The following is a 27,305-nucleotide window of genomic DNA, read 5'->3' on the forward strand; positions in this document are numbered from 1 at the left end:
CACCCGAGATGTTAGTGCAGGAAACTGGTGCATAGAAGCAGAACTTTACAAGGATGGTCCGGTAGGCCTTCAGTCCAGTGACCCAGATATGAAGACGTGGTCAAAACTATGGATTCACAAAAAACGGCCCCCGCCGCTACTGCTATATATGGCAAACCCATGACACGGACAGCAGTCCTCTGTCACAAAAGAGGGCACTCTTGGTGTGCGCCTCCAGGTCACAGGACAAGTCCAGGAACTCTGGAGTCACGGACAGGCCTAGACCGTACATGCACTTAGGTTAGAGGGACACCAGGGCCGAACACAAAAATTCAGGATACCAGATACATGTAGTTGGGCACTCGGGGCAGGGGAACATGTCTGTTTACCATGAGGGGTCATTCCTGTCCCAGCAGCTCCATTGTCACATTTTTTTTAGGGCAATTCCCAAGTCTTTATACAGTGCCATAGCCCTAAGTGCTAGGGTAAAACATTCACTCCCACGTCCTGGCACATCTTGCTTGTCCAAACAAATCATAATCACATTTTTAGGGATTACAAGTATAGGCAGAGCCCTAATTGCAATGTTAGCGTTAACCTTAGCACAGCTCAATTGTCCCTCCATTTTATCGTCAGAATGTAGAGATTACGGTGCATATTTACAATGGCATTGCGCCACTGGAACATCACTTTTTATGACGTTCCAGTGGTTCAATGCCCTGCTCCATATTTACAAAGTGACGCTAAGCCACTTTGCATGGCTTAGCATCGCTTTGTAAATACGGTACCCTTTCATGCAGTTTTCTGCGTGAAAGGGGTGTGCAATGGGTGTTGTTGTGGGCGTTCCACCGCAACACCCATTGCTTTTTGATGCTGCCCCAGATTCACAAGGATCTGTAAATCTGAGGCAGCGCCAAAAACTAATGCCATGAAAAAGCAGGCGTTAGATTGGCGCAACGAGGAGAAATACTTTTATTTCTCCTTGTTTTTGCTTTTTCTATGTGTGCTGCACTCTGCAGCACACATAGAAAGAGCAAAACACCTTTAAGGATTGTTTATGTGCAAGAAGGTGTGCCTTCCTGCACGTAAACAATCATTAAATAATGGTGATTTGCTACTTCTGTGTGTGCTGCTGAAAGCAAGGGACACTTTCCTGCACATAAACAATCATCCCTGCAAAACAGGCACCCTTGCACTATGGCACAAGAGTGTCTGTGTTGGCCGTAGGCAGCTAATTTTAGCACCAGCGCTAGGGGAAACACAGGGGTCTGCCGTATTGTTGTAAATACAGCGCATCCCTGGGGTTTGAAATGACACAGCGCGGCACTGCCAAATTTTTCACAGCGCCATTTCCTTGTAGATATGCCCGTTCAAGTCTAGACACAGCTCCCCTCTTCCTGTGTGGGCAAGTCAAAGTCTGAGAATCTCCAAGTCTAGACACAGCTTCAGTGCTTTGTATGTTAGAGTCAAACCTTTTGACTGTCCTTGAGTTTTATTCTGGCTCAATTTTCCCTATCTATTGTCGACACATTTTAAGAGTCCCCCACTGTTTAGACAGCCACATTGTCCCAGAATCTCAGAGTTCACAAGTCTTGATACAGCTCCATTGCTTGTATGTTGGTGTCAAATGTGTGAGAAGGTGGCCTGATATATGCTGTCCCCTAGTTCTAGTGGGCACCTTGTATCAGTCCAAACAACCCCTTATGGTGATAGGTTAAAGACAACCTTTATTGAAAGCTATCCTAGTGGTAGCTATGGAGAGCAGCCTTCAGGCTAAGTCTTGAAGGAATGTAAAGCCGCTTGTTTTACCAGTCTTTAATCTCTTGAATGATCAAATTAAAGGACATCCACACCAGGTATATATTCAAAATATATGTATTTAAGATAAAACACACCCCTCTAGTCTCTTTATGAGACTGGAGTTCGAAGTACTTTGTTTACAAGTTAGCAATTATCAGTAATAGCACAAATACACGTTTGGGCCCTAGGGGCGTACCAAACCATATACCAGAAAAGTGGTATAAGAACCACGACTGGGATAGACACACGGCCTAGAGCCTGTAGATTCGCTGGGACCCCAAGGAACCACCCAAGGCAGTGACACCGGGGACCCACGGGGACTGTATGCAGTGTGTAAACACAACCGCGGGTTCCCGTTATCTTCTATGGGCAATGTCACGGTTGGAAATGTAAAGATTAGGGACACTTAGAATCGAGTCAGGACCAAACCCTTTTGGACTTAAGAAGTTCTAGGGCCAGCACCCACGGGATCACCAGAGTACTCGCGTTACCTCACCCAGGGAAGCCGGGTGCATAGGTGTCTTTTGGTGTCGGGTCATGTCGTCGATTGCAATGGAAGTCGGCAAAAAACTGCTGCTGCCGTGAAGAGGAGAAGTGTCCGAAGAGATACAAGCCTGGATCTAGGATGGAAGGAACCTGAAAGCAGAGGGGACAGAGTCTGGGTCACTAGCGAGTGACTGAGGGCAGGATGGACCAATGCCCACAGATGTCGGTGCTTCAGGTGAGTTGATGGGTGTCTTGACTCTTCAGCCACGAGGTCCAGGAGGTGTCGACGAAGTCCACGAGCCGGATTCGAGCTGTTCCACAAAGTCTGTCGAGTGCTGCGGTGTTGGCGACCAGAATGGACCCAACAAGCCTTGGCAACGGCAAGTCACTGGAATTCAGAGAAAGGACTGCGGTGCAGACCAGCAAGGTCTGAGGGACTCACCCAGCGAGGGGAAGTCAGGGCACGTCTGGAGCACCCAGGAAAACCCAAGCAGAAGAGAAGTTGCCCTCGTGGGGACCTGCTAGCCAACGGGCTAATGATCGCAAAGGAGCCTCGAGCGGTCGCACTTGAAACTGCCCCACGGGTCACTCGTGGAGTGGAGGCCAGCAATCTTCGGTGCAGGAGGTGCTCAAGGCGGGGGCTACTCGGAGCCCAAAGCACAACTTGGAGGAGGACCAGGAAGATAGTGTTGCTGCAAAAGTTTACGGTGTCCAGGGGTCACGGTTCCACGTCACCCATGATAGCCACGGGCCTCAGCTTTGCTGTGGACTCAGGGTAGCCTCGAGGAAGTCTGGAAATTCACCTCTGGTGATGCAAAGACTTCGGCGTCCGGCGGGAGCTACAGCGATGCAGACCGGTCAGTTGCTTCTTTGGTGCCTGCCAAGCAGGGGAGTCACTCCTTGACCCCAAGGGAGATTTCTTCAGTCTTCTAGTCAGGATAGAACATCGAAGGTCCAGGATATATGTTGCAGAGTTTCGTCCAGGGTAATCTAAAGTCGCAAGGACTGGGTTCCCATACTTATACTAAGTTTGGGGGTTGGAAATACTCTAGGGACCCACCTATGGGAGGGTATGGAAAGAGGGGTGGTTACACCCATTTCCTTTGTCCAGTTTCGCGCCAGTGCAGGGGCAGGTAGCCCCTGCAACCGGTTTGAACTGGACTATGCACAGGGACACCAAATGTGCCCCCAGTGCAGGACTTCAAAGCACCAGAGAGTGCTCCCGCCCAGCCGCAATACACATCTGCATGTCTGGGGAGGTGGTTACACCTCTCTTCGACAGGAAACCTATTGTCCAGGCCTCCCTTGCTGGAGTTTCGGTGAGCAGGACCCGTGTCTGTGGCAGAGGCATCCATTTTGTGATGCCAGGGCTCAGGAAAGTCCTGCCAGGTTAGACCAGTGTGAACATGTCTCTCCCTCTATAAGGGTGGAATGCTACCCCCGCCGCCAGAACTGGCGGGGTGGGGGGGGGGGGGGGGGTTAGTATGCCAAAGCATTTGACACCAAACACGACATGTTTTGATGCAGCCATTCCAAAGTTAGCATTTACCGCGAGTTTATAATGCACTTAAGAGTATATGGTATGGCTGTATCACAGAACAGCCATAAGGAAGGATTTCCGAAAGCTGCAGAGGGGCTCAGCTCATGCTTGGGCACCCTCTCACACAAAACCAAGCACTCTGCCTTCAGGATTGTCAAGGCCTGCCATAGGAGTGACTTATAGGTTTATATGTGTCTGTATATATATGTGGATATAGGTAGCCTATACCACTAAAGGGGTGCAAGCACACCCATACCCAGGCTGCAGTAGCAGACCTGTGGTACCATTTTGGAGTGCTTCCCAGGGGTAGCATAATAGATGCTTCAGCCCCTGGTAGGCCTCTGAGGTACCTATGCCCTAGGTACATAGTATACCATATACTAGGGGCTTATAAGGCACTCCAGAATCCAATTAGATATGTACCTAATGTACATGCAAACCATTTCAGAGAGGAAGCAGCTAGGCTGTGGTCCTGATTAGCAGGGCCACAGCCAGACTAAGGTCGAAAAACAGTGAAACACCAGCAAAAAGTGGGGATACCCATGTGAAGCAGATCCTACTCTCCAACAAAATGTAGAGCAGCCACATCTTAACACAGATCAGTAGCCTGGCAGAGGTCCCCCATATCCACAGGAACAGAGCAGGCGGGAAAGCCTTCTCTCACATCGCAGCCAAGACATGGAACGAGCTCCCTTTGAACATCAGACGCTCCCCAACACTGCACACTTTCAGGAAGGACCTCAAGACCTGGCTCTTCGACTGATCCGGAGCCCCCGAACCCTCCCCCGCAGCGCCTTGAGACCCTCACGGGTGAGTAGTGCGCTTTACAAACCCCCTGACTGATTGATTGAGCCTTAAAAATCTGAGTCAAATGCCACAAATTGAGAGTGATGCTTGGCAGCAGGTCTTACGCCTGGTGTGTGCCTGCTCTGACTCCAATCTTCTACTGTTTGTGGGTTGCAGCACCCTGTGTCTCAGGTATGCATGACCAACTGCAGTTTCAATGTAACACTGGGAACATCCAGGAGTGCTGCTTGTGAGCATTAGTGAGAGCTGAAGGCCTAAGGAGGACTAACACTGTGGGGCCAATGTGGGCCCAAGATGGGCAGATCAGGACATTTACAGAAGATAAATGTACACCCAATGAATCTACACAGATCACTTACTCGCTGATTCTCCTTGAATCCTACCCTGGAACCGGCTCTTCTGGGCCTACGTTGGACACAGAAGAATTAGAAATGCAGGCAGACACCTCGTTTTCCTTCCATCATCCCAAACTTACCGTAGAGCCGCAGCCGGCTGGTCCTCTGCTCGCTGCGGCCCCGGCAGGTGGCCTCGCAGATGATGCTCCCCTCGTTGTGCGGGGCAGTGCTGGCTATGTACAACAGGCTGTACTGGGGGGTGGAGGTGACGTGGCCAGATTTGGTGTCCAGCCCCTTCCAGGTGAATATGGCGTTCAGGCATGGCATAGAGCAGTTAAACTGGACCGAGACCCCCAGGTGCACCAGGGGGTCTTTTGGCAGCAGGGAGACCTGTCTTTCTCTCCGGAAGGGGTGGCCTGCAGGAAAAGACAATGGCACTACATGAAAATAAAGGAAATATTTTAAGAAATAGCATAATGACCAATCCAAAATTGCAACAGTTTTTATATAGCGCTTACTACCCCTGAGGCGCTTTTCGGTGAGTAGTGCGCTACTCCAGAACCCAACGTGGATTAGTGGTGGATTAGTAGAGGGAAATATAAGTTGTTGTTGGGAGAGGTGCATATGGGAGCCTGTTAGCTGGATGAATAGGATAAGGGGTGGTAGAGGATGGAAGAGTTTGGAGGGGGTTGTTTGGGAGCTCATAGCAGTAAAATAAATTTGGGATGAGTCTCAGAGTGGAGGTAGGGGATATTCTGGAAGAGGAAGAGAATGCGTCATAGAGTAGTGGTTTGGGGAGAATAGTTAATTTTTATTTTCCTCTGCAGTGGGAGGAAAATGTATAAATATGTAGATATTTAACTGCACCTAAAGGTAAACATACATAGAGATTTTTGGATGTTAAGTCTGTGCAAAATAATCAGGAGATATAAATTGTAGTAGACTTAGTACCATAAGTACATGAAGATATAAATGAAGAAAAGTGAAAAGGAAGAATTTTTTCTTGTGTGCAATAACAAAGACAAAATACAGACGTTGAAGTAATGTACAAGTTCTGTATTTTTAAGAAAAGCAAAGTGACATTTTTAAAAAAGGCAAGGGTTATGGACATAGATGGGGTTAGTGTCATTGACGTAGGTGCAGAAGTAGTTATAGGTCTAGAGGCGGGGGTAGGCACACAGGTGGATGCAGGGTACCTGAAACTGAAGGGTTTGAGGCAGGTGTACAGGTTGAGGTAGGTGCGCTGCTACCCTCATACAGCCAATCCTGGCACTAAAATGCTGAATTGGGGTGAGAAATGAGTTCATCTGATGACTGACTAGTGAGGTTTTCAGTTTCTTTCTGAAGGTTGATGGAGGTGCTGAAATTATTATCGCTGAAGGTAATTCCATATCTTGGAAGCCAGGTGACAGAAAGAGCCCCAACCTTCCTGGGCCCCTTGACAGGAGGAAGGCAGGCTACATTCACATCGGTAGAGCATCAGTAGTGAGCGGACTGATAGTGACATAAGAGATGACGTTATTTGAAGATGCTATGCCTGCACTGCTAGCTCCTTTCTAATATGGGGAAAGTGACATCCCGGCGGTGCAAGGGGCTTGTAAATATGACCCCCAAGAGTTCCTGTAGGGCAAGTGAGAGGTTATTAAGGCATGCACTACGATCTTCAGACGATTCCAATGGTGTAAGTGCGCTCTGCTCTCTTTTTCTCTCTGTGTGGCTTCAGTGCACTCTGTTCTCTCTCTCTATGGCTTCAGTGCACTCTGCTCTCTCTCTCTATGGCTTCAGTGCACTCTGCTCTCTCTCTATGGCTCTAGTGCACTCTGTTCTCTCTCTATGGCTCCAGTGCACTCTGTTCTCTCTCTCTGTGGCTTCATTGCACTCTGTTCTCTCTCTCTCTATGGTCTCAGTGCACTCTGTCCTCTCTCTCTATGGCTTCAGTGCACTCTGTTCTCTCTCTATGGTCTCAGTGCACTCTGTTCTTTCTCTATGGCTTCAGTGCACTCTGTCCTCTCTCTCTATGGCTCCAGTGCACTCTGTTCTCTCTCTCTGTGGCTTCAGTGCACTCTGTTCTCTCTCTATGGATTCAGTGCACTCTGTTCTCTCGCTCTATGGCTTCATTGCACTCTGTTCTCTCTCTCTCTATGGTCTCAGTGCACTCTGTTCTCTCTCTCTGTGGCTTCAGTGCACTCTGTTCTCTCTCTCGCTATGGTCTCAGTGCACTCTGTTCTCTCTCTCTGTGGCTTCAGTGCACTCTGTTCTCTCTCTCTCTATGGTCTCAGTGCACTCTGTTCTCTCTCTCTGTGGCTTCAGTGCACTCTGTTCTCTCTCTCTCTATGGTCTCAGTGCACTCTGTTCTCTCTCTCTGTGGCTTCATTGCACTCTGTTCTCTCTCTCTCTATGGTCTCAGTGCACTCTGTTCTCTCTCTCTGTGGCTTCAGTGCACTCTGTTCTCTCTCTCTCTATGGTCTCAGTGCACTCTGTTCTCTCTCCCTATGGCTCCAGTGCACTCTGTTCTCTCTCTCTACTCTCTCTATGGTCTCTGTGCACTCTGTCCTCTCTCTCTTTGGCTTCAGTGCACTCTGTCCTCTCACTGTACGGCTTCAGTGCACTCTGTTCTCTCTCTGCATGGCTTCAGTGCACTCTGTCCTCTCTTTCTATGGCTTCAGTGCACTCTGTTCTCTCTCTCTATGGCTCCAGTGCACTCTGTCCTCTCTATGTATGTCTCTCTGTTCTCTCTCTGTATGGCTCCAGTGCACTCTGTCCTCTCTCGCTGTGGCTCCAGTGCACTCTGCTCTCTCTCTCTGTGGCTCCAGTGCACTCTGTTCTCTCTCTGTATGGCTTCTATGCACTCTATTCTCTCTCGCTATGGTCTCAGTGCACTCTGATCTCTCTCTGTATGGCTCTCTGTAATCTCTCTGTGTGGCTTCAGTGCACTCTGATCTCTCTCTGTATGGCTCTCTGTTCTCTCTCTCTATGGTCTCAGTGCACTCTGCTCTCTCTCTCTCTCTCTGTGGCTGCAATGCACGCTGTTCTCTCTGTGTGTATTCAATGCACTCTGTCCTCTCTCTCTATGGTCTCAGTGCACTCTCCCCTCTCTCTCTATGGCTTCAGTGCACTCTGTTCTCTCTCTCTATGGCTTCAGTGCACTCTGATCTCTGTCTGTATGGCTCTCTGTTCTCTCTCTGTATGGCTTCAGTGCACTCTGTTCTCTCTCTCTATGGCTTCAGTGCACTCTGATCTCTGTCTGTATGGCTCTCTGTTCTCTCTCCGTATGGCTTCAGTGCACTCTGTTCTCTCTCTGTGTGGCTCTCTGTTCTCTCTCTCTATGGCCTCAGTGCACTCTGCCCTCTCTCTCTATGGCTCCAGTGCACTCTGTTCTCTCTCTGTGTGGCTCTCTGTTCTCTCTCTCTATGGTCTCAGTGCACTCTGTCCTCTCTCTCTATGGCTCCAGTGCACTCTATTCTCTCGCTGTATGGCTCCAGTGCACTCTGTTCTCTCTCTATGGCTACAATGCACTCTGTTCTCTCTCTCCCTATGGTCTCAGTGCACTCTGTTCTCTCTCCCTATGGTCTCAGTGCACTCTGTTCTCTCTCTCTATGGCTCCAGTGCACTCTGTTCTCTCTCTCTACTCTCTCTATGGTCTCAGTGCACTCTCTCCTCTCTCTCTATGGCTTCAGTGCACTCTGTCCTCTCTCTCTATGGTCTCAGTGCACTCTGTTCTCGCTCTGTGTGGCTTCAGTGCACTGTGTTCTCTTTCTGTATGGCTCTCTGTCCTCTCTCTCTATGGCTTCAGTGCACTCTGTTCTCTCTCTCTGTGGCTCCAGTGCACTCTGTTCTCTCTCTATGGCTCCAGCGCACTCTGTCCTCTCTCTCTATGGCTTCAGTGTCCCTCTGTTCTCGCTCTGTATGGCTCTCTGTTCTCTCTCTGTATGGCTCTCTGTTCTCTCTCTGTATGGCTCCAGTGCACTCTGTTCTCTCTCTGTATGGCTCCAGTGCACTCTGTTCTCTCTCTCTGTGGCTCCAGTGCACTCTGTCCTCTCTCCCTATGGCTCCAGTGCACTCTGTTCTCTCTCTCTACTCTCTCTGTGGCTTCAGTGTCCCTCTGTTCTCTCTCTGTATGGCTCCAGGGCACTCTGTTCTCTCTCTCTACTCTCTCTATGGTCTCAGTGCACTCTCTCCTCTCTCTCTATGGCTTCAGTGCACTCTGTCCTCTCTCTCTATGGCTTCAATGCACTCTGTCCTCTCTCTCTATGGCTTCAGTGCACTCTGTTCTCTCTCTCTGTGGCTCCAGTGCACTCTGTTTTCTCTCTCTGTGGCTCCAGTGCACTCTGTTCTCTCTCTATGGCTTCAGTGCACTCTGTCCTCTCTCTCTATGGCTTCAGTGCACTCTGTTCTCTCTCTCTACTCTCTCTATGGTCTCAGTGCACTCTCTCCTCTCTCTCTATGGTCTCAGTGCACTCTGTTCTCTCTCTCTGTGGCTTCAGTGCACTCTGTTCTCTCTCTATGGCTACAGTGCACTCTGTTCTCTCGCTCTATGGCTACAGTGCACTCTGTTCTCTCTCTCTCTATGGTCTCAGTGCACTCTGTTCTCTCTCTGTATGGCTCCAGTGCACTCTGTTCTCTCTCTCTACTCTCTCTATGGTCTCAGTGCACTCTGTCCTCTCTTTCTATGGCTTCATTGCACTCTGTTCTCTCTCTGTATTGCTCCAGTGCACTCTGTTCTCTCTCCGTATGGCTCCAGTGCACTCTGTTCTCTCTCTGTATGGCTCCAGTGCACACTATTCTCTCTCGCTGTGGCTTCAGTGCACTCTGTTCTCTCTCTGTATGGCTCTCTGTTCTCTCTCTGTATGGCTCCAGTGCACTCTGTCCTCTCTATGTATGTCTCTCTGTTCTCTCTCTGTATGGCTCCAGTGCACTCTGTCCTCTCTCGCTGTGGCTTCAGTGCACTCTGTTCTCTCTATGTATGGCTCCAGTGCACTCTGTCCTCTCTCGCTGTGGCTCCAGTGCACTCTGTTCTCTCTCTGTATGGCTCCAGTGCACTCTGTTCTCTCTCTGTATGGCTTCTATGCACTCTATTCTCTCTCGCTATGGTCTCAGTGCACTCTGTTCTCTCTCTGTATGGCTCCAGTGCACTCTGTCCTCTCTCGCTGTGGCTCCAGTGCACTCTGTTCTCTCTCTCTATGGCTTCAGTGCACTCTGATCTCTGTCTGTATGGCTCTCTGTTCTCTCTCTGTGGCTCCAGTGCACTCTGTTCTCTCTCCGTATGGCTTCAGTGCACTCTGTTCTCTCTCTCTACTCTCTCTATGGTCTCAGTGCACTCTCTCCTCTCTCTCTATGGCTTCAGTGCACTCTGTCCTCTTTCTCTCTCTCTGTGGCTGCAGTGCACGCTGTTCTCTCTCTCTATGGCTTCAGTGCACTCTGTTCTCTCTCTATGGCTACAATGCACTCTGTTCTCTCTCTCCCTATGGTCTCAGTGCACTCTGTTCTCTCTCTCTATGGCTCCAGTGCACTCTGTTCTCTCTCTCTATGGCTCCAGTACACTCTGTTCTCTCTCTCTACTCTCTCTATGGTCTCAGTGCACTCTCTCCTCTCTCTCTATGGCTTCAGTGCACTCTGTCCTCTCTCTCTATGGCTTCAATGCACTCTGTCCTCTCTCTCTATGGCTTCAGTGCACTCTGTTCTCTCTCTCTGTGGCTCCAGTGCACTCTGTTCTCTCTCTATGGCTCCAGCGCACTCTGTCCTCTCTCTCTAAGGCTTCAGTGTCCCTCTGTTCTCGCTCTGTATGGCTCTCTGTTCTCTCTCTCTGTATGGCTCTCTGTTCTCTCTCTGTATGGCTCCAGTGCACTCTGTTCTCTCTCTGTATGGCTCTCTGTCCTCTCTCTCTGTATGGCTCTCTGTTCTCTCTCTGTATGGCTCCAGTGCACTCTGTTCTCTCTCTCTGTGGCTCCAGTGCACTCTGTTCTCTCTCTGTATGGCTCCAGTGCCCTCTGTCCTCTCTCCCTATGGCTCCAGGGCACTCTGTTCTCTCTCTCTATGGCTCCAGTGTACTCTAGTCTCTCTCTGTATGGCTTCAGTGCACTCTGTTCTCTCTCTCTATGGTCTCAGTGCACTCGTTCCTCTCTCTCTATGGCTCCAGTGCACTCTATTCTCTCGCTGTATGGCTCCAGTGCACTCTGTTCTCTCTCTCCCTATGGTCTCAGTGCACTCTGTTCTCTCTCTCTATGGCTCCAGTGCACTCTGTTCTCTCTCTCTATGGTCTCAGTGCACTCTCTCCTCTCTCTCTATGGCTTCAGTGCACTCTGTCCTCTCTCTCTATGGTCTCAGTGCACTCTGTTCTCGCTCTGTGTGGCTTCAGTGCACTGTGTTCTCTTTCTGTATGGCTCTCTGTCCTCTCTCTCTATGGCTTCAGTGCACTCTGTTCTCTCTCTCTGTGGCTTCAGTGCACTCTGTTCTCTCTCTCTATGGCTCCAGCGCACTCTGTCCTCTCTCTCTATGGCTTCAGTGTCCCTCTGTTCTCGCTCTGTATGGCTCTCTGTTCTCTCTCTGTATGGCTCCAGTGCACTCTGTTCTCTCTCTATGGCTTCAGTGCACTCTGTCCTCTCTCTCTATGGCTTCAGTGCACTCTGTTCTCTCTCTCTACTCTCTCTATGGCTTCAGTGCACTCTGTTCTCTCTCTCTACGGCTCCAGTGCACTCTGTTCTCTCTCTCTGTGGCTCCAGTGCACTCTGTTCTCTCTCTGTGTGGCTCCAGTGCACTCTGTTCTCTCGCTCTATGGCTACAGTGCACTTTGTTCTCTCGCTCTCTATGGTCTCAGTGCACTCTGTTCTCTCTCCCTATGGCTCCAGTGCACTCTGTTCTCTCTCTATGGCTTCAGTGCACTCTGTCCTCTCTCTCTACTCTCTCTATGGTCTCAGTGCACTCTCTCCTCTCTCTCTATGGTCTCAGTGCACTCTGTTCTCTCTCTCTATGGCTTCAGTGCACTCTGTTCTCTCTCTCTATGGCTTCAGTGCACTCTGTTCTCTCTCTCTCTATGGTCTCAGTGCACTCTGTTCTCTCTCTCTGTGGCTTCAGTGCACTCTGTTCTCTCTCTATGGCTACAGTGCACTCTGTTCTCTCGCTCTATGGCTACAGTGCACTCTGTTCTCTCTCTCTCTATGGTCTCAGTGCACTCTGTTCTCTCTCTGTATGGCTCCAGTGCACTCTGTTCTCTCTCCCTATGGCTCCAGTGCACTCTGTTCTCTCTCTCTACTCTCTCTATGGTCTCAGTGCACCCTGTCCTCTCTCTCTTTGGCTTCAGTGCACTCTGTCCTCTCTCTGTACGGCTTCAGTGCACTCTGTTCTCTCTCTGCATGGCTTCAGTGCACTCTGTCCTCTCTTTCTATGGCTTCATAGCACTCTGTTCTCTCTCTGTGTGGCTCCAGTGCACTCTGTTCTCTCTCTCTACTCTCTCTATGGTCTCAGTGCACTCTGTCCTCTCTTTCTATGGCTTCATTGCACTCTGTTCTCTCTCTGTATGGCTCCAGTGCACACTATTCTCTCTCGCTGTGGCTTCAGTGCACTCTGTCCTCTCTTTCTATGGCTTCATAGCACTCTGTTCTCTCTCTGTGTGGCTCCAGTGCACTCTGTTCTCTCTCTCTACTCTCTCTATGGTCTCAGTGCACTCTGTCCTCTCTTTCTATGGCTTCATTGCACTCTGTTCTCTCTCTGCATGGCTCCAGTGCACTCTGTCCTCTCTCTGTATGGCTCTCTGTTCTCTCTCTGTGTGGCTCCAGTGCACTCTGTTCTCTCTCTGTATGGCTCTCTGTTCTCTCTCTGTATGGCTCCAGTGCACTCTGTTCTCTCTCTCTATGGTCTCAGTGCACTCTGTTCTCTCTCTCTATGGCTCCAGTGCACTCTATTCTCTCTCTGTGTGGCTCTCTGTCCTCTCTCTCTATGGCTCCAGTGCACTCTACCCTCTCTCTCTATGGCTTCAGTGCACTCTGTTCTCTCTCTCTTTGGGGCTTCAGTGCACTCTGTTCTCTCTCTATGTGGCTCTCTGTAATCTCTCTCTATGGCTCCAGTGCACTCTATTCTCTCTCTGTGTGGCTCTCTGTTCTTTCTCTCTATGGTTCCAGTGCACTCTATTCTCTCTCTGTATGGCTCCAGTGCACTCTGTTCTCTCTCTGTATGGCTTCTATGTACTCTGTTCTCTCTCTCTATGGTCTCAGTGCACTCTGCTCTCTCTGTCTCTCTCTGTGGCTGCAGTGCACGCTGTTCTCTCTGTGTGGATTCAATGCACTCTGTTCTCTCTCTCTATGGCTCCAGTGCACTCTGTTCTCTCTCTCTATGGTCTCAGTGCACTCTGTTCTCTCTATGTATGGCTCCAGTGCACTCTGTTCTCTCTCTGTATGGCTTCTGGCTTCAGTGCACTCTGTTCTCTCTCTCTATGGCTCCAGTGCCCTCTGTTCTCTCTCTCTATGGCTCCAGTACACTCTGTTCTCTCTCTCTACTCTCTCTATGGTCTCAGTGCACTCTCTCCTCTCTCTCTATGGCTTCAGTGCACTCTGTCCTCTCTCTCTATGGCTTCAATGCACTCTGTCCTCTCTCTCTATGGTCTCAGTGCACTCTGTTCTCTCTCTCTGTGGCTCCAGTGCACTCTGTTCTCTCTCTATGGCTCCAGTGCACTCTGTCCTCTCTCTCTATGGCTTCAGTGCACTCTGTTCTCTCTCTGTGTGGCTCTCTGTTCTATCTCTCTACCGCTCCAGTGCACTCTGTTCTCTCTCTCTATGGTCTCAGTGCACTCTGTCCTCTCGCTCTATGGCTCCAGTGCACTCGGTTCTCTCTCTCTACTCTCTCTATGGTCTCAGTGCACTCTCTCCTCTCTCTCTGTGGCTTCAGTGCACTCTGTCCTCTCTCTCTATGGCTTCAATGCACTCTGTCCTCTCTCTCTATGGTCTCAGTGCACTCTGTTCTCGCTCTGTATGGCTCTCTGTCCTCTCTCTCTCTGGCTCCAGTGCACTCTGTCCTCTCTCTCTATGGCTTCAGTGTCCCTCTGTTCTCGCTCTGTATGGCTCTCTGTTCTCTCTCTGTATGGCTCTCTGTTCTCTCTCTGTATGGCTCTCTGTCCTCTCTCTCTATGGCTTCAGTGCACTCTGCTCTCTCTCTCTATGGCTCCAGTGCACTCTGTTCTCTCTCTGTATGGCTCCAGTGCATTCTGTTCTCTCTCTGTATGGCTCCAGTGCACTCTGTTCTCTCTCTCTATGGCTCCAGTGCACACTATTCTCTCTCGCTATGGTCTCAGTGCACTCTGTCCTCTCTCTCTATGGCTTCAGTGCACTGTTGTCTCTCTGTATGGCTTCAGTGCACTCTGTTCTCTCTCTGTGTGGCTCTCTGTTCTATCTCTCTACCGCTCCAGTGCACTCTGTTCTCTCTCTGTATGGCTCCAGTGCACTCTGCTCTCTCTCTCTGTGGCTCCAGTGCACTCTGTTCTCTCTCTCTATGGCTCCAGTGCACTCTGTTCTCTCTCTGTGTGGCTCCAGTGCACTCTGTTCTCTCTCTGTATGGCTCCAGTGCACTCTGTTCTCTCTCTCTATGGCTCCAGTGCACTCTATTCTCTCTCTGTGTGGCTCTCTGTTCTCTCTCTCTATGGTCTCAGTGCACTCTGTCCTCTCTCTCTATGGCTCCAGTGCACTCTACCCTCTCTCTCTATGGCTTCAGTGCACTCTGTCCTCTCTCTCTATGGCTTCAATGCACTCTGTCCTCTCTCTCTATGGTCTCAGTGCACTCTGTTCTCTCTCTGTATGGCTTCAGTGCACTGTGTTCTCTCTCTGTATGGCTCTCTGTCCTCTCTCTCTATGGCTTCAGTGCACTCTGTCCTCTCTCTCTCTGGCTCCAGTGCACTCTGCTCTCTCTCTATGGCTCCAGTGCACTCTGTCCTCTCTCTCTATGGCTTCAGTGTCCCTCTGTTCTCGCTCTGTATGGTTCTCTGTTCTCTCTCTGTATGGCTCCAGTGCACTCTGTTCTCTCTCTGTATGGCTCCAGTGCACTCTGTTCTCTCTCTGTATGGCTCCAGTGCACACTATTCTCTCTCGCTATGGTCTCAGTGCACTCTGTTCTCTCTCTCTATGGCTTTAGTGCACTCTGTTCTCTCTCTGTGTGGCTCTCTGTTCTATCTCTCTACCGCTCCAGTGCACTCTGTTCTCTCTCTGTATGGCTCCAGTGCACTCTGCTCTCTCTCTCTGTGGCTCCAGTGCACTCTGTTCTCTCTCTCTATGGCTTCAGTGCACTCTGTCCTCTCGCTCTATGGCTCCAGTGCACTCGGTTCTCTCTCTCTACTCTCTCTATGGTCTCAGTGCACTCTGTCCGCTCTCTCTATGGCTCCAGTGCACTCTGTTCTCTCTCTCTACTCTCTCTATGGTCTCAGTGCACTCTGCTCTCTCTCTCTCTATGGCTCCAGTGCACTCTGTTCTCTCTCTGTGTGGCTTCAGTGTCCCTCTGTTCTCGCTCTGTATGGTTCTCTGTTCTCTCTCTGTATGGCTCCAGTGCACTCTGTTCTCTCTCTGTATGGCTCTCTGTTCTCTCTCTGTGTGGCTCCAGTGCACTCTGTCCTCTCTCTCTATGGCTTCAGTGCACTCTGTTCTCTCTCTCTGTGGCTCCAGTGCACTCTGTTCTCTCTCTCTATGGCTTCAGTGCACTCTGTCCTCTCGCTCTATGGCTCCAGTGCACTCGGTTCTCTCTCTCTACTCTCTCTATGGTCTCAGTGCACTCTGTCCTCTCTCTCTATGGCTTCTATGCACTCTATTCTCTCTCGCTATGGTCTCAGTGCACTCTGTTCTCTCTCTGTATGGCTCCAGTGCACTCTGTTCTCTCTCTCTATGGCTCCAGTGTACTCTAGTCTCTCTCTGTATGGCTCCAGTGCACTCTGTCCTCTCTCTCTATGGCTTCAGTGCACTCTGTTCTCTCTCTCTGTGGCTCCAGTGCACTCTGTTCTCTCTCCCTATGGCTCCAGTGCACTCGGTTCTCTCTCTCTACTCTCTCTGTGGTCTCAGTGCACTCTGTCCTCTCTCTCTATGGCTTCTATGCACTCTATTCTCTCTCGCTATGGTCTCAGTGCACTCTGTTCTCTCTCTGTATGGCTCTCTGTTCTCTCTGTGTATGGCTCCAGTGCACTCTGTTCTCTCTCTCTACTCTCTCTATGGCTTCATTGCACTTTGTTCTCTCTCTGTATGGCTTCTATGCACTCTATTCTCTCTCGCTATGGTCTCAGTGCACTCTGTTCTCTCTCTGTATGGCTTCAGTGCACACTATTCTCTCTCGCTATGGTCTCAGTGCACTCTGTTCTCTCTCTGTGTGGCTCTCTGTTATCTCTCTGTATGGCTCCTGTGCACACTATTCTCTCTTTGTGTGGATTCAATGCACTCTGTTCTCTCTCTGTATGGCACTCTGTTCTCTCTCAGTATGGCTTCAGTGCACTCTGTCCTCTCTCTCTATGGCTTCAGTGCACACTATTCTCTCTCGCTATGGTCTCAGTGCACTCTGTTCTCTCTCTGTGTGGCTCTCTGTTATCTCTCTGTATGGCTCCTGTGCACACTATTCTCTCTTTGTGTGGATTCAATGCACTCTGTTCTCTCTCTGTATGGCTCTCTGTTCTCTCTCTATATGCTCTTGTCCTGGGACACCTCCTGAGTTTAGATAATTCTCTTGTTGTGGCCATAGGGTCTGGGGCACTTACCCACTGTAAATGCAGTGTGAAGGTACTTGCCCTCTTCCTACCCGTTAGGAAGTAGTGCTCATCTTATATTTGTAAAATCACGTGTCCAGCCTACCACAGCAGGACAGTGTAGGCGGCCTTGCGCCTATGGCGGTTTTCAGTATGTATCAAGCCTACCATTGCAGGCTGGTGTCTGCGCACTGGCACCTATGGTGGTTTTAATCATGTGTCCAGTCTGCCATTGGACGCCAGTGCCGGTGTAGGCCCACTTGCACCTATGGTGGTTTTAATTGAATCCAGCCTGCCAATGGAGGCCGGTGTGTGCCCAAATGCACTTAATCTCAGTCTGGCTTTGCTAAATCACTAGCCCATCCTGAGGGAATCTTTTACTGCCACTAGAGCAGCCTTAGGGTAAGTCCTGTGGGTTGAAGCATGTGGTAGGTGAAAGGCAGGGCAGTGTGTTCCCTGCTCAGGTAGTGAAGAATTCCCGTGTGTGTTTTCATTATCTATGAGGGCTGCTCTTCCTATAGGTTAACATGGGAGACTGGTTAAAAATACTTCAAGCTGCAGTAGTGACTTCGAGTGGAGCAGCCTCATAACGTTTCCTGTCATTGGATTCACAATGACAAACCCTCTCCCGTGGTAAAGGTGGATTTGCCATTAATAGCTTAGAAATGCCACTTCTAGAAAGTGGACATTTCTCTGCTCTAAAACTCTTCATGTGCCTTTTAGTTTGACGCCATCCCATACTGGAGGCTGGGGGAGCACATCTGGGCATTCCCCCGTGACAGCTATAAACATTAGGCATGCAACTGGAACGACAAACCTCTGCCATTTCAGGGCCTGGCTGGACAGACTGGGGGAAGAGGTTTTGACACTTGGCCTCTGGATCTCTACTAAAGTGAAGATCTGCATTCCACGGCCTCATGGCAGACAAGACTGAAATTTTGTGGAGACATCTGTGGTTCAAACTGAAACCTTCGTAACCACCACCAACTTCAAAGGCACCTTACAGTATAACTACTGTTGCCATACTTCAGCAGGGCAGAGATATACTTGTGGGGATGTGGGACCGGAGAAACAGGAACTACGTGGCGGACACTCCCAGAGGAATCTGTTGTGCACAAGGAAGATTACAGCCATTGAAAGGGAGCATGTGCCCTTCCTGAATAGTAGCTGGCCTGGGCTGACTACCTCTTGAAGTGTGGCACCCTGAAGTGTGCTCTCCAAGGGCTTGTTGGCTTGCCCCCTGATCTTTTGTGGAGGTCTCCGGGACATCAAGACCTCCTGCAAGGGACCAACACTATCCACTTGTGACACCTGGGGAGTGGAGCCCTCTTAAGTGACAACATCCTCTGCTAGATCCCAACTGGTAGCAAGACGTGAGCGTGGAACTAAGATTTGTGCCCGGAGCCCAGATCGCCTTGTGCAGAGCCCCAAAAGTATTGCCTGCATCTAAAAAGTGGGGTCCCTGCATCGTGGGGCCTTCTAAAGGCATAAGCGTCTTGGTGGTGTTGAGCGGATTCACCAGTTGTGGAAACCAGCATGGCCCGCTTCAATGATCATGTGTCATCTCTCTTGTGCGACACGCTGACTGCATGCTCATTGCGTGCAGTGTCTGATTCACAGGTTTCGACATTCGGAGGTGAGGGTGTACCTGCAGCAGTGCCTCATTCTACCACATGTGGCACTGTTGAACTTGCACCTGTGTGTTTGACTGGAATTGCCCAGTGTGACCAGTATCAACACGCACCAGGCGTTGTGCCTCATTGCCAGGGATGTAAGGAATTTTAAATCTTCATTGTGTGTTACCTGTATTGTCTGGTGCGATCCATATCAACGTGCACAGGACGTTGTGCCTCATTTCAAGGAAGGTAAGGAATTTGCAACTCTTCATTGTGTGTGACCGGATCTGTCCGATGCAACTCAGAGCGACCCACACCAGATATTGTGTCTCATTTCCAAGGAGGAACTAAGTTTGCAACTCTTCATCATATGAAAACGGAAATTTCTGGTGCGGTTCGGTTCATATAAACGTGCACCAGACATTGTGCCTGGATGCTTGACCTGCCGGATATCAGTTGCACAGCATTATGGTATATCTCTCTGTGGACTGTCATGTTTGACATTGGTTTTACCCGTGTGGCATCGGCCCGCAGTGCTGCTTAAAAGTGTTATAATTCTTTGTATGTACATATTTCTGATATCGTTGCAATATGGGGTGCACCCTATCACTGTGTGGTATTGAATTATAATAATGGCCAGGGTGGGCCTAAGTTTTACAACAATTTGTACCACATAAGGGTGCGTGCAGGCAGGGGGGGGGGAGGGGGGAGGGGGAGGGGTTAGAATAGGATCTTGCCCAAGTGTCATACTACTGATGTAATTTTAACCCGGTTGGGCCTAGTACTGCTAGTAATATTTCCAAGTGTGATTTATGGCCAGAAGTACACGATGTTCATGTTATATGGATTATTATATGTGCTGAACACAAACATTATTTACAAACATCACATGGGAAGTCTGTTTTGTGGCGCTCAAAGTATTTATCGTGAGTGGGTGCCGTGCCAATGCTTTAGACATTGTCTCTGTGATAAGCCTGAGTGCTCGGTGCCACGCTACCCAAGGGTGGGCGCAGGTTATACAGCGAGTGTAATCACCCACCCCTGAGGGGAGTGGTAGGTTCTGCCTGGCTGCGGCATCGCCTCAGCAACCAGAAAGTGCCAGTTCTAGGACAGTGGTGCCGCAATTCATAGAATCAGGGTGTTGGCCAAAAACAACATCTTATTCAATGCATTGCCGATTTGTGACAGTATGTTTTTAAAAACACACATGCCTCAAACAAACAACTGGAACATAAGAAGGGAGTGGAGCGATTGGCCAGGTCATGAGGACAGAGACATAGCTTTCTCTGGTGGTTGGAGAGGCATACCACTCGCCAACAGATTCAGCTGTCTAGAAGAAGTGGATTGACCATCATTGGGTCCAGCATATGGCCCTGAGGTTATCGAACATAATAGTTCCAAATTACCCCACTTCCCAGATAACTTTGTGCCTGAAAATAGCACTGAGTTTATCAAGATTGCCTCATCCCTGAAACCAATTGCTCAAGTAACCTTGCAGGCCCCTGCCGTAAGCCCATGCTCTACTGTGGTAACAGGGCATGGGAGTGTACCGCCTATGCTCTCCACTGAGCTTGGGTCTCCCGATATATCCATGCCCTCCATTGAATGTCAAAGTGCACATAAAAATGCTGTCCATGATCTTCTGGGCACTTTAACGATTTTAAGTTGGAATCTCGCTGGCATCCACCGGAAATTATGCCTACCGGAGTGGAATGCCTTAGTAGAGGCACATATGATTTGCATATTCCAAGAGACCTGGAGCTCAGAACCCCTATACCGGGTAGGCTATGTCACTTATTTTGCCCCTGCAGTTCTTCCTAGAAATGGGATAGGCCGTCCTTCTGGAGGCCTACTCATTTGGGTAAGCATTGCTCTAAATCTCCGTATAGAAGTAAAACAAATTAACTGCCCTGATATACTAGGAATCTCCCTGAGAGGTCCCCAAAGGGGTTTTATTCTGGATGTACTTAATGTATATGCCAGAGGCGCCAAATATGGCTCTACGTCTCCGACAGTGTCCATCCTTGATACGGTATTGAGAGAAAACTTAGTTGGAGCCCAAGTCTTGGTCGCGGGCGACTTTAATTGTACTTATGAGCCCCTTACTCAGGATGATATTCTCGACCCGGGTGAGGATGATGAAAGATGGGGCATCCCGTCTTTAACCATCCCCCCGATTAAAAAATGGTCCACAACTGCGATCCAGCTGAATGCCCTAACGCTGGAATTCGGCTTAAGAGCTGCTAATGGCCGCACTCGCTCAGACCCTATGGGCGCGGCCACATTTAATAGAACTAACCATACCTCAAGGATCGATTACATCATGTTAGATCTCTTTCTTAGGGGTTTTGTCCAGGATATGGTAGTCTTGCCGACCGCTGAAAGCGACCACAATTCGCTTTCTTTGTCCCTTAGGAATCCTTGGCCCTATGAAAGGTCTAAAACATCTCCCAAGATAGCCCATAAAATCTCTGTCTCCTCTTGCGGAGACGACTGAAGTGGAATTTGGTTTCAAAGGACGAAACCAAACTCAATACTATTAACACTTTGCTTATTGCCTCACAAATGGAGTTGGACAACACCGACCAGGCCCCTTCAACTCTTGGCCGGGTCACTTCCATTTTTGAGGAAACTCTTAGGTCTATTGGGAATGTGTTTTCAAAAAAGGAGCGTCCGGGCAAAAACAAGGCATCTGGGAACCCTAGGGGGAAGCATGACTGGTATACATCTGCCTGTAGACATGCAAAATCGCTCTTGATTAAGGCCATTAAAACTAAAATTCAAGGAGCGATACAGGGAGCTAGGTCAAATTACAAGGATACCCTGGCAAGTGCTAGAAAGGAGTGGGAACTTGAATATTGGTGCTCCTTAAAAGAGGCAAGCCTAGGGAAAGACTCAAGGCGCTTTTGGGATACAATCAGAGCTAAAACTAGACCTGTTAGCGACCTTATTACATGCAATATCACCAGCCAAGCATGGACTGACCACTTCTCTAAATTGTATGCTAGTCAAACTGGTGATACTGTAATAACTTTCCCTACAGATAGTTCTATCGACGATCAGGTGCGGGAGGTTGCTTTAGCAACTCCCGACCTCTCATTAAGAAGTGCAGACCACGAAACCGGCACGCCATGTTTAATCATGCCACTCAATGACTGGGAGGCAGATCTGGCAGATTCTGTTTTTTCAACTAATGAAGTGGAGTATGCAATTAGTAACATCAGGCCCCAAAAAGCAGCCGGCCCAGATGGCATCCCTGGGGATTTGCTACGTTCAGATATTCCGAAATGGGGCAAACTTATCCAGTGTCTCCTTAATGCTATTAGTAAAGGAGCTCCCATTCCGGCATATTGGAAATGGGCGGAGGTCGTCCCTATTTTTAAAAAGGGGGCCAGGGATGACCCGTCCAATTACAGACCTATAAGCCTGCTGGATATATCTCAAAAGGTAGTCGGGAAGGTGTTGCTGGTCAGATTATTACAATGGATCGACGCAAACAACATCCTCTCTGACTACCAGGCAGGCTTCAGAGCAGGCACCGGTACAATTGAACAGACTTTCAGACCGTTACTAGTGTACTGGAAGGTGGTGGTCCTAGGCAAGGGCAGTCTTTATCTCGCATTTATCGATTTAAAGACTGCCTTTGACCTAGTGCTCAGGGAGACTCTTTGGAGAGTCCTTGCTGACATGGGGGTACCCCAATACTTACTTTTGATAATCACTAGGTTGCACGAAAACAACTTTGCCCAGATCAGATGGGATAGGGATGGAGAGAGAACTAGTAGAATCCCGGTAGAGAGAGGGGTCCGCCAGGGGTGTGTCCTAGCCCCCACCCTTTTTTCTTTATACGTTAACGGTGTGGTTGAGCATCTGTTGAAAGACCCTTCAGATGAACCATCCCTGGCGGGGGAACGTATTCCTACCCTCCTCTTCGCGGATGATACCCTTTTACTCTCCAAATCCTCTATGGGCCTTCAAAAATTATTAAACAACTTCCAGCTCTTTTGTGTAAAACGGGGTCTGGTAATCAACACTGACAAAACGAAATTTCTTGTGATGAACCCCCCCAAAAAACCTGTGCGCCCTCCGAGATGAAATGCTGTACCTTTGGGGAGGGTGGAGGTGTTTGATTACCTAGGGATCCGTCTATCTCATAATATGCAGTGGGCCCCTCCTTTATGCAAGATGTTACTAGCCCACAAGAGGGTAACAGGGGCCCTCTTGAAGGAGCAGCGCTCATGTGTAATCAGACCCATAGCCCCTGTCATGGAAATGTATGCAATAAGGGGAGTCAGCTCTGCTCTTTATGGAGCAGAGCTGTGGGGCTCATGCAATATTAGCGAGCTATCAAGAGCCGAGAGGAAGTTTTGTCGTGCCATCATGTCACTTCCCCCAGGTACCCCCACGACCCCATTGATGCTCGATCTAGGATGTCGTCCTATTGGTGATTTGGCGAAATTTCGCCCTTTACTGCTATGGGCTTGGTTGTGGCGAGTCCCGGAATTAGCCAAATATGCCAAAGGCCTCTCCGAAGTTATGTCACTCCCCGGATGGCATAGGATAAAATGGCTGAGTGACATGAAAACCCTCTTGTGTAATCTGGGGCTAAGCGCAGCATGGGAAAATAGGTCTTCCCCTCCGAAAGCTTCGCTTAAGTCTCTATATTGGAACTGGATTGCGACCCAACGAAACACAAACTGTACTTTGGGCAGACTTACGGAGGTCTTTCTGGAATTCAAGGACCAGCCGATCCGGGAACTATATCTCGACATCATTGAGAGACCTTTTGATAGATCCCTTTACTTCAAATTCAGGACTGGGACTCTTCCACTTTATGCTTTTACTTCCCGGTGGAAACCCCCTGCCCAGACCACTGAATTTTGCCCCTTTTGTATATCTAGACATGAGTCTGTGGCCCATTTTTTATTTGAATGCCAGCAGTATGTGTACCCAAGAAGAAGATGGCTCAAGCAATTGTGCCGTTCCTTAGGAACTAGAAACCACATTGAGGCGTTACGCATTTTAATGTCTGACTCCCGTCCTCTGTATGCTTGCGCCCTTTCAAAATTTCTATCTTGGGCATGGTGCATCAGAAGCAAAAGGCTTAAAGAAATTGTTTAATTCGTTCTTAATATTTATTTATGATGTGCTTCTCTTTTTTATTGTAAAACTTGGATTTTTAGCTAAATGAATTCAAAATCTTTTTAACTGTAAAGCTTTTATGATATGCTTTTATCGAAATAAAGCCTTTGATTGATTGACACACAGGCTGACAGAAAAAAATCATTTGAAGGGCTCCCTTTATTGTTTATTCTCTATCTAAACTTGAAAGTTTTATGCAACCCTGAACCCCTAGTTCCAGCGCCACTGGCCCCAGATGACGGACAGGCTGTGTAGGTTACAAAGCCAGGTTATAAGATTGTGTCTGATGTTATGAAAGGGCGACAAGGTAAAAGCCACGCGAAAGCCACGCTCGGGCTTCCAGTGGATGCACGGATAAAGTCATAGGATTCATGCCCTCTGGGTAGGACGGCTGGTGAGGAGGCCTCAGGTACCACCAGAAACAGGCTCTCCACCACCCCTCCACCTACAAACAGAGAAGGGCAGCAACCAAAATGATCCTAAAGAACCCGCTGCAGACTGCCTGGATACCCAAAGCTAGCCTACTCTTTCTTGCACCACCCTGCACTTCCTGTCTCTTCATCTCCATGATTGCCGAGGCTGCCTGGTCTTGATTCCACCTCATGCCTCCTTCTTCCACCCCCTACACTTCCTGTCTTTTTACCTCATGAATACCGAGGCTGCCTGGTCTTGATTCCACCTCATGCCTCTTTCTTGCACCACCAAGGGAGTAGCCAGAAAATTAATATTCCCCCCCACTTAGAACCGGGGGGTGTGAACCTCCCCTCTTTAGCAGCTACAGCAACAGGCACTCATCCTTTCACCCACCCATCAATCCTTTTACCCATCCATCCTTTCATCTATTTTTTCACACATCCACACATACATCCTTTCACACGCCCATGCATCTTTTCTCCCATCCTTACTTCCACCCACACACACATTCTTTCATCCATCCACCCTTTCATCGCCATTTTACCAATCCATTTACCCACCCATGAATCCTTTCAGCATTTCACTCACCCACCTATTCCTTCACCCATCCTTTTACCCGCCCACTCATTCCATCTTTCACTCTCCCACGCATTCCTTCACCCTTTTATCAACCCTCATGCCATCTTTTACCCAGTCACAATTTCACCAATCATTCCTTTTGACGCCCCACGTACACTCCTCTGTTTTTATCTCAATACCGAAGCTGCATTGAGTCCACCGCCTGCCTCTTTCTTCCACCGCCCAGCACTTCCTGCCTCTTTCTTCCACCGCCCAGCACTTCCGGCCTCTTTCTTCCACCGCCCTGCACTTCCTGCCTCTTAGTCGATGATGAAAATAAGTCCCGGACCACAACCGTGTGTTCTGTGCGCTACTGTGGAGGTAGTTGTGCCTTCAGGTGTGTGTGTGTGTCACGTCCACAGCGTCCATCCCTTGTGTGCGTGGTACAACTGTAGCTTCAGCGCGCTACGCAAACTGTAAACGTGTTTATATCACGTGATTCATTTTAAATGTTGTAGATTATGTTCCATGTGTACCTGCACGTGTGACTGTGTTTGCCTAGCTGTGTGTCGTTACACGCTTCTCTCTCTGCATCTGTGTGTTACTATGCATGCTTTATTGCAGATATGTAACTACCCCTGTCGTTGTGTGTGTGACTACCTTTGCACTGTGTGCGTGCGTGCACTCTCATCTGTGTGAATTCGTGTATATGTGCATATCGATGTATAGGACTGTAAGACTGTCTACGTAACAATGTCTATGTATCGTCATAATGGTTTACTATACCGCTGTGTCCTTATTAGTATGTTCATAGCTCTTTATACCCCTCGTAGATGTGTCAAAGGAGTCGTCAAAAACTGTTATCAGTCCTTTGCCCCCACTCCCTTCAGGTTCCCTTTCTCCCCTAGCGCTGCGAAGCTCCCGGGGGCGTTTTAAGTGCTAGACAACGCATCGTTCTCTTTCCAAATCAGGTTTCCGTTGTTCTTGTTTTCTCGTTATCTCTCATGCTCCCCTCGCCTCCTTCGGACCCCTGTTAGTGCTTTAAATAGGTCCAGGAGCAGTCTGAGCGCTACCCATATTACCAGGATGTCCAAACGCCCGTATACATCGTGAAACTGCAAGCAGTGCGATGCAGCTATGACAATGGCTGAGTGAGTATGGAAGACACAACTAAACAACCTTTGCCGTTCCCCTTGGCGTTTGAAAAGGTTAGGAGGAATCTAGGCGCTATCCTAACTCCAATATGGCAATATGAGATAACAAGATCAGTATAAAACAACCGGCAGAAGTTACTAGCGCTACGAGGCCATAACAGTGACAGAAGAGCGCTATGCAAAAACTAAGTAACATAGCAAGAAACGCACCTTCACCCCTCTCTTAGTACTATAAGCCTTCTAAGCTCTACGCAAACAACACGACTAGGACATAACACCACAATAAAATGACCGGCAGCAGTCGCTAGCGCTGTGAAGCCATACCAGTGGTAGAAGAGCGCTATGCAAAAACCAAGTAACATAACAAGCAGTGCAGTTTCATCCCTTCTCTGCACCCGTAGCACCTTGAATAGGTCTATGAGCATTCTAAACGCTAGGACAGACTGCTATCACGAGCGCTACGAGGCGATAGCTGCGGCAGAAAGAGCGCTATACAGGCAGCAGGTAGCGCCAGTGCACGGCGGACTCACCAGCACAGCCCAGCAGCAGCGCCAGCAGCAGGACGAGCCCGGCTTCCTGTTCCATGCCTGTAGTGTGTGTGCAGGCCCCTGCTCCGAATGAATGACTCTGTAGCTCCTCCTGAGGAAGCGCCAAGTGTCTGCCAAGCGCCTCTGCTCCCCCAGGCTGGCTGCAGGCGCTGCGACCACTTTTATCCACTCGAGGGGAGGAAAAGAAAAAAAACAAGGCGCCTCCTTCCCGGCACGCTGCCGGGTATTTCCATAGGGGGATTTCTGCCCCTCAGAAGATAAGCTGAGATGAACCCTTGACCACCCAGCGGGGCCAGATCCCAAATCATTCTAAAAAAAATATGGATAGCCATAAAGAGCTCTAGAATTGAGAACTCGATGACTGCCTTCCTGCCGTAATCACACGCACGATGAATAACCGTGCAAAACTGATACGCAAAGACCGAGATGATGACCTGCAGATGACGCTAAAAGTACCAGCCCCCCCCCCCCCCCCCCAAAGGCCGAAGGAATTCAAAGCCCCTCCGACACCAGCAGAATTTCAAAACCGAGCACTGTCCATGGATTCTGACCTGTCCTTGATTCCGCATGCTGGCAGCAGCACGAAGCACGCCTTCCACACAAGGAACCCACTGCGGCGCGTCATCCCACACCTGCACAGCGAGATCTCCCCACTTGTAATCTCCACGCTGGACTATGCCAGCAGCCTGTACCCTGGCGCACCCTCATCCAGTACACGCAAAATACAACCCCTTTAAAATGCTGCCCCAACGCATCTCCACCCTCACCCCAGAGCGCGCAAGACTCCAGCCCTGCCATCGATCCACAGGCTGAGCACAGCTAGAAGACAATGTTCAAGGCGCTCCGCAGTGCCCACAGAGCCGCCCAAGGGAAGGGAGCGCTATAATGCATGTTGAATCCGAGCAGACAGAAGACTGCGCTCCAGGCGCGCACCACTTATCACCGTACCACCTTACCATAAGAAATCCCCGTTCTCGATCAATCAATCAATACAGATTTATAAAGCGCACCAAATCACCCTGAGGGTCTCAAGGCGCTGGAGTTGCAGCTGCTTGACAGTGAAAAAGGAGAACGCACTCAGAGACACAGGGGAAAGAAAGGAGCAGCGGCGGCTCCTATGCAAGGCGGAGGGTCATCGCCCCGCTGCTTTCAAGCAGTGTCACTAAAGGAAAAATAAAACGATAATAAATCGAAGTTATCATTTAAATGTTTCCTTGTTGCGGCAGCT

General features: G+C 49.4%; 1 protein-coding gene across 1 annotated transcript in view; it reads right to left on the bottom strand.

Annotated features, from left to right (window-relative positions):
- MADCAM1 (mucosal vascular addressin cell adhesion molecule 1) overlaps positions 1-26,206 on the bottom strand; it is a 74,477-nt gene extending 48,271 nt beyond the window's left edge. Inside the window, exons 1-2 of the mRNA XM_085636843.1 lie at positions 26,060-26,206; positions 5,088-5,363 (exon numbers count right to left, since the gene is read on the bottom strand). Of these exons, the coding sequence (XP_085492969.1) occupies positions 5,088-5,363; positions 26,060-26,114 (331 nt within the window). The 5' untranslated portion in view covers positions 26,115-26,206. The remainder of the gene's footprint in view (positions 1-5,087; positions 5,364-26,059) is intronic.
- Positions 26,207-27,305: the final 1,099 nt, after the last annotated feature.

This window comes from Triturus cristatus, chromosome 12 (genome assembly GCF_964204655.1).
Source record: "Triturus cristatus chromosome 12, aTriCri1.1, whole genome shotgun sequence".
Classification (NCBI taxonomy): Eukaryota; Metazoa; Chordata; class Amphibia; order Caudata; family Salamandridae; genus Triturus; species Triturus cristatus.